This window comes from Tripterygium wilfordii, chromosome 2 (assembly GCF_013401445.1).
Source record: "Tripterygium wilfordii isolate XIE 37 chromosome 2, ASM1340144v1, whole genome shotgun sequence".
Classification (NCBI taxonomy): Eukaryota; Viridiplantae; Streptophyta; class Magnoliopsida; order Celastrales; family Celastraceae; genus Tripterygium; species Tripterygium wilfordii.
Window position 1 is genome coordinate 11016687 of NC_052233.1, and position 15951 is coordinate 11032637.

The 15951-nt window shown below is 38.6% G+C and overlaps 3 protein-coding genes across 7 annotated transcripts; 2 read left to right on the forward strand and 1 right to left on the reverse strand.

The window, feature by feature from the left end:
- Window positions 1-688: 688 nt before the first annotated feature.
- LOC120005161 (receptor-like protein 4) lies at window positions 689-6603 on the reverse strand. The gene is made up of 9 exons (XM_038854651.1): window positions 6347-6603; window positions 5218-6261; window positions 4957-5104; window positions 4574-4645; window positions 3697-3765; window positions 2603-2674; window positions 1820-1897; window positions 1295-1500; window positions 689-1132 (listed from the first exon to the last, which is right to left on the reverse strand). The coding sequence occupies exons 1-9, from the start codon at window positions 6420-6422 to the stop codon at window positions 1026-1028; spliced, it is 1872 nt and encodes a 623-aa protein (XP_038710579.1). The 5' UTR covers window positions 6423-6603; the 3' UTR covers window positions 689-1025.
- Window positions 6604-6934: 331 nt separating this feature from the next.
- LOC120007891 (serine/threonine-protein kinase STN7, chloroplastic) lies at window positions 6935-11254 on the forward strand. 5 transcript variants are annotated; one of them, XM_038858377.1, is made up of 11 exons: window positions 6935-7497; window positions 7592-7678; window positions 7907-8013; window positions 8126-8249; window positions 8630-8798; window positions 8888-8981; window positions 9289-9382; window positions 9484-9540; window positions 10076-10489; window positions 10574-10740; window positions 10854-11254. In XM_038858377.1, exons 1-10 carry the CDS (start codon window positions 7069-7071, stop codon window positions 10733-10735), a joined length of 1737 nt encoding a protein of 578 aa, XP_038714305.1. In that variant the 5' UTR covers window positions 6935-7068; the 3' UTR covers window positions 10736-10740; window positions 10854-11254. The 5 variants fall into 5 exon arrangements, with proteins under 5 accessions (XP_038714305.1, XP_038714298.1, XP_038714313.1 ...); XM_038858370.1 differs by having other exon boundaries at window positions 10574-10867; XM_038858385.1 differs by having other exon boundaries at window positions 7910-8013; window positions 10574-10867.
- A 2625-nt stretch (window positions 11255-13879) lies between these two features.
- LOC119982452 lies at window positions 13880-14426 on the forward strand. The gene has a single exon (XM_038825835.1). The coding sequence runs from the start codon at window positions 14046-14048 to the stop codon at window positions 14193-14195; it is 150 nt and encodes a 49-aa protein (XP_038681763.1). The 5' UTR covers window positions 13880-14045; the 3' UTR covers window positions 14196-14426.
- The last annotated feature ends 1525 nt before the right edge of the window (window positions 14427-15951 follow it).

Here is a 15951-nt window from a genome sequence, read left to right on the forward strand (position 1 = left end):
TACTAGTCAGGCCAACCTTTGTTGGCTCCTAATTTTGTTTAATGGTATATTGGTATGTATAATTCAATAGTCCTCACATTTTTTTTAGTAAAAGCTAATTATTAAAATGCATGGTCGCAGTTTAAGCTTTTGACAATTTGGGCACGTCCGTACAATCTAATGTCAACAACATGACACGAGATATTCTTTTCCTTTTCATTCATATGGGCCTCTCTGTATTAACAACGACAATGCCGCTGAATCATGCGACACGAAATCTTGAAAAGGTCCCTTCCCTGTTTGCCTGCCGACTTTTCTGATTTTAGTAGCCGGGTTAAGCGACCCTGCGGTAGTAGTCATTGAAGTTTTCCTGCAATCATAATTGCAGACGTTCAATCTATTTACTATTGTGAAGTCCACACATCTTTTAGAATTTTGGTAAACAGACTGGACGTATGTAATGGCCACTACAGTGACTTCTACTGTTACGGATGAGCCCTCATCCGATAGCAGCCCATGGTTTTCCCAAATCCAATTTCGGAAGTCAACAACAAATGTAACCAAAATCCAAATTAATTGCTAATCTCTGCATATTGTAGTTCACAAAAAGAATTCATGAATATCAAAGTGCAAATTTATGAAGAAAACTGAGCAAGTGAAGATGGAGTTCAGGGAAAAAAAAATGCCATCACAGCTACCACGCCAAACATTCAGGTCATCCGAGAGCACTTGATGTAAAATACAAAGCTGTGGTGCTGTTAAACTACATTCAAATATGAATTCAGAATACATACTCTGCAAAACAGCTATTGTACACAGGAAGGCGCATGCGTTTGTCAGTGTGCAGCAATGAATATGCATTCTTGAAAGAATAGACTTCTTACGTCGGTTCAAATAGTCGAAAGAAGCTAACCTTGTAAAGTCATCTTCCTGAAGCAGAGGACTGCGGCTTGTGTAGTTTTTGAGTATTAATATGTAATCAGGTTCAGTTGCACTATCTATGCCCCCTTTTGAGAGCCCATAATCCTATTTACAAAGAAGACCATTCATGATTGCGGAGTAAAAGGTGTTAATGCCTTGGCATGCTGGCTTTCCATCTCGAGAAGCATTAAGGACTTCTGTCTCTGATACTTATTTCTCTTTGCAGCCAATGCTGGAAAAAATTTACGTCCAGACCAAGTCGTTAGTGCAGAATTCGAGGAAAAATTACACATAATGAGCAAACTAATTGGTCCAATATAACATGCCCAAGCAGATATGTATATTGAATTGAAACTGGAAGACTTAAGAAAAGAAGCATTAAAGTTATACTTACACATCAAATCTTGGGGGAGACCAAAGTCATAGTCATTTCTGCGCCTCCTGATCCATATGTAAAACACCAATGCCACCAGACAAACAAGTACAAGACACGATATTCCTATCGCAATTTTGCCACCTGTGGATAGTTTCCCATTTTCCCAAAACATAGGACATGCCGGCAAAGAAGGAACACCACACAAACCTTTGTTACCGGAGAGACTGTGAAGAGACATTATAGCAATTCAGCAACAAGCTAAATACAAAACTAAAAAAAAGACCATTGCAGGAATTAAGCAAGCAAAGTATAAAGAGAAATTTGCTAAGCGGTAATTGCATGCAGATCATCGCTAGCAAAGAGGTGACGAGTGCCAATAACAGTTGTGAAAAAAAGTGAATAATCCCAGTCATTCTCATAGCACACCAGCTGGTTCACAATAAGATGCATATAACTTTGACATGTAAACTAAAGGAAGAAAGGGACAAGAATGTACAAAGGGCAGGAAAGAATAACAATCATAGCTTATCATGGCCTACATACTCGATAGCTCCACCGTGAACACCAATTGAGTAAAGTTCCTCTGGTACTTGCCCTTCCAATAAGTTGTTATTCAACAGCCTGAAACACAAAGCACGTAAATACCAAAAGGAGGAGGGTGGGGGAATCAATGAACATGGTAAGAATTCAACCAACTCCAGCCACTTTGTCTTAAGTCCTTCAAATCTGGTTTGATTAAAATAAAGCTTTTGCAGTACAAGGAAGACAACTAATTTGAACTTTCAAGTCTCAGAATTTCAGGCATTAAGGATCCTACAAATATAATTGAGCTCCAACAAAAGTCATCCCTGCTTCTTTCCCCTTTCTCTTTCTTTTCTTTTTACTGGGCCTCAGCCAACCCCATACTCGAAAAAAATGGCAAAATTTTTGAAATTTGGCTGCTAATATCTGAAACTAACATCAATGGTTTAATCCATTCCTCGAGCAGTTGAAAGACACAAAAAACTCATACAACTAAATTCCCACTCTGTTACACAGTTTCACAAAAAAAAAGTTCATTCAGATGGGGAACAGAGTGATTATTGGAATAAGCATAATCCCATAATAAATGACAAAACTCTAGCAAAACAAAACAAACAGAGTTAGAATAATAAAAGAGAGTTAATTCTAATTGAAGCTTGATTTATACTTTGAACACTTTCTGAAAAATAAATCTTATCAATACACAAAAGTATTGTAGTACGCATTGTTGGTAGGAACTCCATTGCATCCGGATTGAAAAGGCATTCTGAATAACAGCCAAAGTAAAGTAAGGAAAAGACTTACACAAGCTGTAGATTTGAAGAAGTGGTCAGACTATCTGGTATAGAGCCTGAAAATTGATTGTCTGACAGATCCCTGCAAAAAAGGTATAGCAAGGGTCAAACAAAGACATTTATGCTGATAGTACTTGACACTGCTACCACTTTGTGCAAGAAAAGATATTCTATCAAAACATTTAAGAAACAACTAAAATAAGGAAAATATTATCTTTTGCTAAATCTTAATGGAAGAAGATCAAAATAAGTTACCAAACCACAGCTACCTCATCAGAGGCATGAAAGTTAACACAACTGAAAAGAACCAAGTTGAGTGAAAACTTTAAGCTAATTGAAGAACTCTCTGGCAGGAAAAAAACCTTCTCTTTTCAAACATGTAGAACAAATAGGCTGCGGAAACGTAGATTGGTTATAAAGAAGAATATCCACATGACATCAACATGCATCTGATACCACCCCACCCCCGCCTTGAAAGAAAAAGAAAACCAGAATGGCTAAAGAGAGAGAGAGAACTACCAGCTTAAGACCTGTCTAGTTAAGAAATTTTCAAAGTTCAAGGTCAGTTAAGATTCATCATCAACAAAATTTCCTTCAAAACTCCCACATTTCTCTGCTTTACCGAGATTCATCATCACCAAGCCTTTATACCAAAAAATTTCGGGTTGCCACAAGGATCTATAAGAAAGAAATAATTGGGAAATAGTGGGTTTAACAATTTTAACGTATCATACACTTCCCCTTCATACTTGTGGCAGGCCAACATGCATGACATTTAATTAAAATAGGAAATGTATTGAATAAGTCAGATTTTGAACTAACGACCTTGCCTCCAAGGTCAAGTTACATAACCTATTTACAACAAAATCTGAAGCTGATGAGAATGGAAATTAGTCATTTGAATAAAATTCTACCAGTGTTCAATCAAGGCATATTCCATGAGAAAACATTTTCGGATGAATCGTGATTGCATATTTGCAAAACATGCGATTGTGTGACTGATGTGTTAGTAAATGGATGTTGCTTCCCAAAAAAAAAAAAGAAATAAAAAAATACGTGGAAGTAATATAACTGCCAGAGCAATGAAAACTTAGAGCTACTTACAACCGCATGAGTGCTTGTTGACCTAGCCCTGATGGTAGAGCACCACTCAATGAGTTAGAACTCAAGTTCCTGCAAGAAAATAAATGAACACATCTTAAAACTTATCAATAGTTACAAAAAAAGAAAAAAAGAATAGCCACATTTAAGTACACCCCATTTAAGTCTAAAAATAAGCGGACAAAGAATATCAAAGTCAATGTGCCAAACTAAGAAACATGGCATTTATAGATATGATGATCATTGATAATCAAGAAACATTAAAAGAGGAAATAATAATTTCATTAAATCATATTACTTATAAATCTTTGCCAAAATATGATGAAAACTTTGGAATCACAATATAAGTTTGTCTTCAAAGACATTGAATTTTTGCCAGTGCATCAAAGAAACAAGCATCAACCAAGACGCACATGATGGTTCTACACACTAGAAGTAGCACGAGAACAGGTAGAAGGAAGACAAACAAGTTCTAACCATGATTAGACACAAAAAGGTGGCTCGACGAGCCATGATGGCTACATACCCTATAAGGGCTCCGATAGTGACCGGTAAAGCTATCAAGAAACTTTAAATCGACAAGCGAAAGCAGAATGAACAAGCGAAGTTGTTCAATTGTACAACAGAGGAAGGCAAGGACTACAGCAGCAGAGAGTGATATGCTGAAATAACATTTTGGCAAGAGGCACCACAAGCACAATGAATAGATTGAAAAGAGTATGACCCTTACGATAAAACAAGGGTGCCTACATGGCTATATCTTATATGATATATCCCCAGAGAGCAGTAGATAGGTAATCAAGTCAAAACAGTTGAAACTTGAAACTATATAACATATATATGAGCAGCATATCAAAAGAAGTTAGTACCTAATACTTACAGGCTCATCAAGTTTGACAAAAGACTAATCTGGTCGCTGATATACCCTTTCAAGCCTTGACTTCCAAGATCTCTGAAATTACATGAATGACAAATGAATATGATGTGTTAATCATTGAGCAAAGAGCCGAAATCTTTAATCTGAGGTTGGGTGAACCGGGTGGGTAGGGGTGGGGTTGTCTACTAATCAAGTTCTCAGGGACAATCAAAGTTATCCAAAATAGCTCTATACATGCTATATGATCCAGAAGCATTATAAACATTTTCCGTCGGTGAGATCTAACATGGCGTAAAAATAGCATTGATAGATACATGTACGCTCATTAAGATCATAGAAAGGAGGCAAAAAACATGAAAGGAAAAAGGAGTACAGGCAGTACTTACATTTGAGATATCACAAGTGATCCGCCTTTGGTGGGACTGCACGTAACTCCTTCCCAAGCATCCCAATTTGTAGGAGCACAGGGATCACCATTCCAACCCATTCTATCAGGAACACGAAGTGAGTCTTTCAATGCTCTCATAGCAATCACTGCAAAAACAAATCAGAGCAATAATTTCTAAATTCTAATGCATGAAACCATAGACTTCAGCCCTAATGCACATAGGTCCCCAAATCCTTTCAGCGATGCAAATTCCTCATACCTTGCTCAGGCAAGGTGGAGAGAGCCGAGGGAACCAATGCGAAATTTTCAAGCCCACTAAGCAACGGCGCACCAACAACTGGCAACAGCTTCACTTCCAATACGCTGCTGCTCAGATTCTTCACGGTATAATGCCAATTGTAAGCAGCGAAACCCCCAACCTCTTTAAAGATATCAATCCTCGTAACACTCTTCTGATTGACCTCCACATCGAATACCCTCTGCCCTGCCTTTGTGACGCTCGAATCAATCTCCGCGAAATGGAACCACACCAAGTAATCTAACTTTGCATCAACTTCTAACTTATACTGCAAAGCCCCATTTGATGTCACCGCCGACTGGTAAAGCTTCGTTGGGAAGTAATTCGGTTCCTGATCGGTGCCTGTTATAGTCTCTCGGGTCGAGATGGAATTGATTCTGTTGACTCCGTTTGGGGACCGTAATTCAGCGTCTGACTGCCATGACCGGCCGAAGAAATCGGTGTCGTTGCTGAATCCGGGACCCCACTGGTCGGAACCAGAGGACAACCGCCCGTAATTCACAAGAATGTAGTTGTCGCCGATGGTAGCTGAATCATAGGACAAGGGATCAACCTGTATGACCTCTAGTGAACCAATAACTGGAGGATCAGTGGCAAGACTGTAAAAACAGACATCAGCCTCTCCATCTTTGACAAAAGCGAAGAGATCGGAGTAAGCTCCCTCGCGAGCGAGATTCTCGGGCCAGGGAGAACGCCAGGAGAAGACCAATGTCCCTTCAACGGCGACGTCAAAGGAAGGCGAGTGAGATTTACCGTCATAGTTATCGTAGACAGTGAACGTGCGGAAGTAATAGCGGCCATTTGGGAGGTTAACGATGTAGCAATTCTTCTTGCCGGAGGTAAGAGGGAAAAAGCGGAGATTCTTCTCGTGAGGGAAGCGGAAGTGAAGAGGCTCGGAGACTACGGAGGTGAGACCGCCCGTGTAGAAGCGGTCGGAGAGCCAAGTGTTGTTGAAGGGGTCGGTGCTGTTGGTGGAGCTGCCGCAATCAATGTGGTATGATATATCTGTCAATGTGAGTCAATTGACGGTCAGTGACAGTCGAAAGGTCTATCAAATTAGTTATTATGAGAGAGAGAGAAAGGACCTTACCGAAGGGGTAGGAGGGGATGGCCATGGACGAAGAGAAGAAAATGGAGAAGGAGAGGAGGAGGAGGAAGAGAGACATGGTGGTGTTGTGATAGCTGAACCAGCTGTTCTATGTTGCTTGTTTGGAGCTGGACATGTACAAGAATCGAGTTTTTTGGACATAAATTCTGGTAAATTTCAAGTAACAGAGAGTACGAGCGTTGAAGGCGAAATTAGCGGGGAGTGATTTGACTATTTAGTAAAGAAATGGAGAAAGAAAGAAAGTCCGCGCTATCGTACGTAAACGTGCCATCCATTCCATACAAAAGAAAATATCAACCAACACTGGCTCGCCACTCGCCAACTCTGGCTGGGCTGGGCTCTAAAAGAACTTCAAAAACCTGTTTAGGCTCGCCACTTGCTAGTTTGTGAACCCTTATATGCCCATTCGCGAGTTGCCAGATTTCATTGAGGCCCAAAAGGTCATTCAAAGGCTTCTAGAGGCCCATAAGGACTCATACCGACTCTACTTCAAGCCCAGCCCAACGTTTTTGCACGGACGTGTCATTTGTGGTGTATATTTGTCCCACACTCAATCCAGTTTCGTTCCTCCACCGCCACAAATAATACCGGAAGTAACCGTCACTGTAAGCGGAAATATACATTCGTGGTCTTGATTTGAAGCAGACTCTAATGAGTTTAGTCTCTGTTACTCACACATTGCACTACCTACAATCACAAGCATCATGAGCCTGACCGCAATTGCGCCTGGAGGAGGAGCTAGTATAGGACTGATCAATCCCCAGCCCCGCCAATCGAGACCTACGACTCCATTTCTCGGCCGCAGACTCAGCCTCAAACCCGCTTCAAAACCCATAATTTCAAACCCTAGAACACTTGCAGTTTGGGCATCGGGAGGCGAATTGGTCGATGTGGTACGCAATCTTTTTCTGGGTGTTGGGGTTGGGCTGCCATGTACAGTCATGGAGTGTGGCGATATCATATACAGAAGCACTTTACCAAAATCAAATGGGTTGACACTCACCACTCCCGGTGTACTTCTGGCTGTTGGTGCTCTCTCGTACCTTTGGGCCACTCCCGGTGTGGCTCCAGGGTTCTTTGATATGTTTGTTCTTGCGTTTGTTGAGAGGCTATTTAGACCCACTTACAGAAAGGTTTGTGAAATTGGCTAGTGATGTTCTATTGATTAGATTTTATGCCGTTTTAGTCTAAAATATTAGCATTTGGGTTTTTGGCTTTTGGTGACAGGATGATTTTGTTTTGGGGAAGAAGTTGGGTGAGGGAGCTTTTGGAGTAGTGTATAGAGTTTCGTTGGCCAAGAAACCTTCTTCAAAGGTATCAAGGACTTTCAGTGTTTTCCTACAAGGATTATCTACACTCAATTTCCAGTTTTTTAGTTATGTTTATTTTGGATAATATTTGAATCTTGTCTTGCTATCAATGAAATTTAACCATGTTTTTTTAACAAATTTGTTGAAGTGCTGAGTTCTGTGAAGTTCAAAGTTATGAAAGTATTATGCAAAAGAATACAGCATCTAAATTTATAGTTTTCCATTGTACTAGAAGGATGGTGACTTGGTCTTGAAAAAGGCTACTGAATATGGAGCGGTGGAAATTTGGATGAATGAGCGTGTGCGAAGGGCTTGTGCAAATAGCTGTGCTGATTTTTTGTATGGATTCCTTGAGGTGTTTCTCTATTATTAGTAGTGCGTTCATGTATACGAAGGATATCTATTTAAATAGCTCATAAGGATATAATTTTGACGTTCACCTTGTGATTAGAAGCGTCATCATGAAAATATTTCAGAGTTCTTCAAAGAAAGGAGCTGAATATTGGCTTATATGGCGGTTTGAAGGGGAGGACACACTAGCAGACTTGACACAGCGAAAAGAGTTCCCCTACAATGTTGGTACTTCCTCACATGTCTTTCTTTTCTTTTTTTAGTTGTTTGAATATATTCGTTGCTTTCTGGGTCAGAAATTGTTTCTTCAGTAAACATTGCTTGCTAGTTCAAAATATCTATGGTCACAAATTGCGGTGGAGGAAGAAAAAAAACTTTTTCAGTTTTCTGGTGTTCTAATCTTGTGGAGGTTGAAAATGTCTGTCTGCAACTTACTTACAATGTTGGGCTCTTTTGATTTTCTGTATAGCGCGATATTCGTCATTGTTTTTGGGATTGTTGGTTTTTTGTGATCTTTAGATATATCGACTCAAATGCCATCTTGCTACATATTTGCTTAACTTAACTGAAGAGTACCAACCTTGTGTTTACCATGTATTGTCAGGTTGAAACCATGATTCTTGGAGAGGTGCAGGAATTGCCTAAGGGTCTGGAAAGGGAAAACGCAATCATTCAAACTATCATGAGACAGCTATTATTTGCATTGGATGGTCTCCACTCAACGGGGATTGTGCATAGGGATATTAAGCCACAGAATGTAATTTTCTCTGAAGGTGAAACAATTGATTTTGATATCAATCAGTTTGATAAAGCTCAAACCATCTCAGATTGATAATTTCATTTAACATCTTAACTCGATCAGGGTCTCGCACATTCAAGATCATTGACCTTGGAGCTGCAGCAGATTTGAGAGTGGGCATCAACTATGTTCCAAAGGAGTTTCTTTTGGATCCTAGGTAAAATTTCTTTCCCATTATGTAACGTAAGCTGGTAATTGACAGCTGACCGAAGAAAATTCTCTCAAAATTCCTTTTTTATGAACTTATTGTTCCTAGAAATTTATGTCTTCGAACATTATAGTTTGAGATAAAACATACCTGTCACTGTCAAATGTCTTTCAGAATTGTCTTAGTATGCTTCCAAATTTTGATTTAGAACTGTGATCCGGTTTAATGCACATCATCTTCTTCACTTGAAGTGACTCTTTTTTCATTTTCCTTACCATATGGCATTCATGACATTGTTTGGTCCTTCATTTTATAGATATGCTGCACCAGAACAATACATTATGAGCACACAAACTCCATCTGCGCCCTCAGCTCCAATGGCAGCTGCACTTTCTCCTGTCCTGTGGCAGGTGTAATGTCCATCTGATCTCAGATCATTACATGGCTAGCGCCATTTCATGTGACAATTAGGCTCCCCATTGTTGGTTTTGATGTTTTTCTCCTGTTACAGCTGAATTTGCCAGATAGGTTTGACATATACAGCGCTGGCCTCATATTCTTGCAAATGGTGAGTGACAGGGAAGTGCTTACTTAGTCTTGATTACCATATACTTCTACAATCAATATTAAGGGGTTAGAATTTTGGCCAATTACATCACATATTGGACAAACTTGTGGATTTTGAGGGATAGAATCTGTTTCTAACAATCCATCAGCAAGGGCTTTGATGCATAGTATCATTTCATGAATGAGTTAGTGACCGATCAAGGCTTACTCAATGGCAAATGCTTCAGAGAGCATCAGATTTGCTGATTGCAAACATGACCAAAATTGATTTAGATTTTGAACTTTTGTAATATTGATGAAAAACACCAAATTGCATGGTAGATTCTGGAAATTTACACTGGCAAAGTTTGAATTGGTTTTAAACAAGGTTTTGGGATAGCTGAATACTTAGATTCTACTTGGTGAAAGAATATTTGTTGAAGTGATTAATATTTCTTAACGTTGAAAGGTGGTTAGTTTCCACTAAACCCATCGATAATGCTTTCATGCTACATTTTGCCGAGTCCATTTAACTTGTGACACTTTTCTTCTTACAGGCATTCCCATCAATACGCAGTGATAGTAGCCTCATACAATTCAAACGGCAGCTAAAACGCTGTGAATATGACTTAAATGAATGGAGGAAAAGTGTGGAACCTCGAGCCAGCCCTGATCTCCGTAGGGGCTTTGAATTGTTGGATTTAGATGGAGGGGTAGGGTGGGAGCTTCTGACATCAATGGTTCGATATAAAGCACGCCAACGAATTAGTGCCAAAGGGGCTTTAGCTCATCCCTACTTTGATAGAGAAGGCATATTAGCTTTGTCAGTCATGCAGAAGTTAAGGCTTCAGCTCTTTCGGGCTACACAACAGGATTACGGAGAAGCTGTAAGCTGGATAATTCAGCTAATGGCAAAATCTGGAACAAAAAAGGATGGAGGGTTCACAGAAGGACAGCTTCAAGAGCTCAGAGTTTGTATCTAAACCATGCCAATGTCTTTCCTGTAGAAACAGCTAGCAAGATAAAATTCTATAACTTTCCTCTGATTTTTGCAGGAGATGGAGCCTAAGAAGAAGGCAACTGTAGGAAGGAATGCTCTAGCCTCCGTCCTTCGGCTTCAAAGAAAGATCATAAAAACAGTAAACGAGAGCGTGGATGAGCTCAACGTACGCAGGAAGAGCTTCTGGTGGAGTAGGTGGATCCCCAGAGAGGAATAGTATTTGTATGTATATACAAACCTTTTCCCACCTTTAGTGCAAATTTTGTGTCTTCATCATATTTTAACTATACTTGTGGACAGATGAATCATGTTTTGCAATGAAATATATTTAGCAGGAATCTTAAAGAAATCTCCTGAAATCTATCGGCTGTATGCGTAGGCTCACGAGTTAACTTATATAAGAAAGTAACTGAATAAAGTGCAACTGCTTGGAAGTCTGAAGACCTGCAATAATTTCAGAGGCAATCGCTGCAGTATATATGTAGTGAAATTTCTTTCAACCCTTGTCAAAATGGGAGTCCCTCTATTTATGGGTGCATTATGGTACCCGTCAGATGATGTAAGTCATGTCAGAGCCTTTGGGTCAGATGATGTAAGCCATGTCAGAGCCTTTGGGCCCGTAAGGTGACTGTTTGAGTAGGTGGGCTTTGGGCCTGTGGAGCTTGGTGAGGCCTACGAGCCTATTCATACCTAGCTCAACATAATGGATTTGGAAATTGTACCAAATTTGGCCCAACACATCATGCCATGTTTTTTCTTCTCTCCGTTGATTTCCATTACATAATTAGTTGGCATTCACATTGGCATGCTAAGAAAATGAATTTAACAAGTCAGCTTACGTGCTTAAACCTATAGACAGCAAAAAGCTCGCTGGCTATTAGCATATTGAGTGACGTGCTAATTAACTCCCTTAATCCTCTGTTTGTCGAGGAATTAAGCATGCAAACTCTGTCAAAATCAGATTGACAAGCAAAAGACAACTGTGTATTACTGATCAAATCGTACTTTCAATGATATTTTCCACATGAACATTTCAGTCCATGCTAAGTTATTGTCACATGATCAATAATAATTCCTAGTTTAAATTTAATTTAGGAACCAACAAAGAAGACGGAAGTCATGCCAGGTTGCCTAATAAAGAGGCTCCAAGAACGAGAACGTAGTGATGGAGCTGACCAATAACTACAGTTTTTTGATCATTGATTTAAGTGACATGACTAGTGGGACCCACTGTTTTGGATCCCACATGTTTTAAATCAATGATAAAAAAACTTTACTTATTTTAAATCCTTACTTTGAGTACTTATAGGAGAATTACTCATATATATATATATAAAATTATATTATATTATAGCGTATATATGTGTTGAGGCTACAACGAACACTGGCATTGTGAATCACGAGATGTTCACGTGCAAGTCTGGCCTTCTTGTTCAGTACAATCTAGCTCGCTATTTTAAGTATTCCTTTTGTACAAGCAAAGACAGCATAACATAGAACACTTCAAAACAATGGATCCTGTTTGGTTAGGATTTCCAAAAAATGAAAACCATTTTTGTAACTTTTCTTACATTGCATTAGTTTTAGTTAGTATATTAATATACCATACAAGTTTACTTTTTGGATATTCGATATGAAACTAAACTCAGGTCGTCAGGCTTGTGAGCACAGAAGTTTTCTACATGACGATAGGATAAATTGGGCCTACGACACAACACTTGGCCACAAATGTATTGTTCCCAATGAGAATTAAACCTAAAACCTTCCAAATCCATACGATTTGGCCCCATCGAAATTCACCCACTATGCAATTAATATACTCTAATATAGCGCATCATTTTGACTGTATAGTTTGATTCACGTAGATACTTGTAACCCATAAGGGATGCCAAGTACTAGAACTGATGGAATCAGTGGGATATGAGAGATCAAAGATGATTATAAGCAAATCAACCGTCCAAATCATTAAACAACTAAGCCCCATAAGTTGTCTGAATATATATGTGCTTGGTCAGCTCTTTAAAATGCTTGAGATGGTTCAAATTGAATAATGGATGGAGAGTACACAAATTCTGAAAATTAAATTGTTTATTAGGAGAATTGATTTTGTGGAAGAAGGTGTCCTTAAATAAATAAAATGGGAGGAACACGAGACTAAGCAAGTGGGTAGATCAACTATAATATCATTAAATTAAATATAGTTTAATCAGCCACTTAATTGGGTTTCCAGCTTTTTACATATATATATATTACTTAATAGTGGAAACCGGGTTATGACCCAAAAATTCTCTTAATTGACACTCCTTTTCTAGTTTGTTTATATGTGGACATTAAGCTTGGGATTTGGAGTGGCTTCAGATACTCCTGAAGAGCCAAATTGGTATATATTTACTCAAGATTTTCAACATACACACAGACACAAGGCCTCCATCACTGTAAACACTCACAAGTTAATGTTTTGTCATTTACCTATCATCATCGTGACGTGAGTTGTTAAGATGGCACGAAGTTTACGTCTACCCAACTATCCGAATGACATGTTGGACTGGGTTTAATACAAGTACTTCTGATGTCATCAACTAGATAGTGCTAGTAATTAGGTACATCAAAATATCATCCATCTACATGGATGACCTTATAATAGGAGTCAAAAAGAAAAGAAGACGAGATCATGATGAGTCTCTAAACATTATCTAATGGCTTAATTAAAGGTTGTTAACATGCATTCTCGTGTAGGATTCCAACTTACTCTCCTTTATTGCCCGTTTTAGTGGATCCAACCAAAATCAAACATCACAATAAACAAGTTGATAGGGTAGTCCATAAACAAAGGAAAATTGCAACCTTATCAGAGGCTAATGGCCGACCCACTGTGCTGGTGGGTGACCCCTACACAAGTTAATTAGGAATATGACAAGCCTCGAGAGTGAGTGAGAGAGACATTGTTTGTTTATGGGTTTTGTTTTATGGTTTTAAGGCGTATGGATTCCCAAGTGTTTAAGTGGGGCAAAGATAACAAATCGTTGGTTGTGAAAGTGAACTTGACCCTGCTTACTCTTAACGTAAGTGAGAGGTCGTAAGTTCAAGTTCCATGAATGTTTTCATTATCGTAATTTGCGAGATGGACCAACGTGTGTCAATGTCACCATACGTTATCTTAATTAACTTGTCCATGGGTTTATAGAATTTTTCATGTGGCCCAAGCTTTACCAATGGATAACTGGATGGGGTTCACATTAAATAAAAAAGATAAAAAAAAAAAAAAAAAAAAAGTGGGGCACAAATGGCATTGTCTCATGCCCCATGTTGGTTCTTTAAAAGACCAAAATATAGCCTTAATTGGACCACAACCCACATCTTCTTCCACTATATATGAACCCCTCACCCTCCCCTAGTCCCCTGCATTTTCATTTCCAAACCAAACTACTTCAGCTTCACCTAATTAAGCTCAATCTCTTTCTCTCTGACTCACCACACCCACATATTGGATTGCAATCCAAGTTTGGCTCAGAAGAGAATATCAGATCATGAAGATGAGCAGTGCAACTTCCATGGGAGGGTCCAAGAGAAGGCTATCATCATCAAGCAGAGGAGTTGGTGGAGTACTTAGAGAACAAAGGGCTAGGCTTTACATTATAAGGAGATGTGTTGTGATGCTACTTTGCTGGCATGATTAGTCCATTCATTTCACCTCTCAATATCAATCCATCGCCAGCTTCTTCGAGGAGGAATTTTGGGTTTTCTTCTTCTTCTTCTTCTTCTTGGTTGAGTGTACATAGCCACGGCCGGAGGTTTATAACACAAAAGTTTTGTATTATCAGTTGGCCTTGTATACATGTGAAAAGAAAGTAGTAACTGGGAAGAAAAAGAAACAAAAATCAAGCTTAATTAGATCTTATTTTGGCAAATTGTGGATGTTGTTATTCATGAATATTCTTTAGTTATTGTTTTGCATACATTCGTGTTGATATTCATATCATATCAAAAGAAGATAGAGATTCTAATGAGGAAATGAGGTCTAAAGAGAAATGAGAGATAGCATAGACCCATCATCAACCCATTAAGACCAAGAGGAAGACCATTAATTGCCTACTTACTAATTTTTCTTAATTTATTTTTTGTCCCTCTTACAATTCCTTTTGTTGATGCAAACATGAACGCTTTACTACTACATGCATACAAATTCAATAATGCTACTGACACACCATGTCATAATGTCATATGCTAACGTGGTGTATCAAAATTAATGGGATGATTGCAATTCATGAGCGATTTTGTGACAATGTTTGGATAGTTCAAAATGAAATTAGGTAGTTCAGCTTTACCATTCAAATTTTAAAAATGCACCCATCAAATGTAAATTGACATCATCTCATTAGTCGTGTGGTGTACCACATCGATGTATGATGTGGTGTGCAAGCACCACTAAATTACTCCTACATACAACAAAGACTTCATTTCGTTTAATACAAAAAATTTCCAGAGTAGCTTAGAGGGTGGAGGTTTTTTTTAGTGATTATATATATATATGATGATGATGATGATTAAGCAAAACAAAACAAAACAAAATAGTGAATTTGTCTACTCCTTATCCACTAAACCACATATATATATGAAGCTTTTGACCAATTCTTTTTGTTATGAGTTATGACTATACTAAAAGAGTAGATGGGCTATTAGAAGCAAGCCTGGCCCACTAAAGCACCGAAAGATCATGATAAAGTGGCCACATATGCTGGTTTTAGGGCCATTCGTACTTCAAGTCATCCACAACGATCCACGTCATTAAACACCATGTAGGCCCATTAATCATTTGAACTGAGAATTGTGTGTGATTAACCTCATTTGTATTAAGGTTTATTGGAAGAACTTGTCTTAATACTAGGATTAAGAAAATCTTGATCGTCTGATGGGTCTACCTATCATCATAATCTTGTTATGATTTTGCTGTCTGCAACCAAACAGCATTACCACGTATTGAATCATTTTTATTTTATTTTGAGATATTATAAGCATAAACAAACAAGCCCTTGCCCTTGGTGTCACTTGTGGATCAACTTCTGGCCTTTTGTGCCTTTGTGGTCAAATCTAACGTATGTGGGGCCTCATGAATTATTGGTGTTACAAGTTACAACTGAGATCAACACGTGCCACGTGTACGGTAAAGATGGTCCCCATCAAGTGGTTATCTTCTTTTAACACTTACGAATCTCAGTGTTTTTTTTTTCACAACCATTCGAAACGTCCAAATAAATACGCACACTTTCATATGAATCAAATAAGGTTCACGGATTTCATATAAATCATGGACGTTGATTTCAATATTTGACATAATCGGAAAAAAAATACTGAAATTCTTAGTATTTTCGATCTTCTTTTTGTTCGTACCTTGCAAATTTTATTGGATCACACCATTAGTCGTTTCACTTGAGA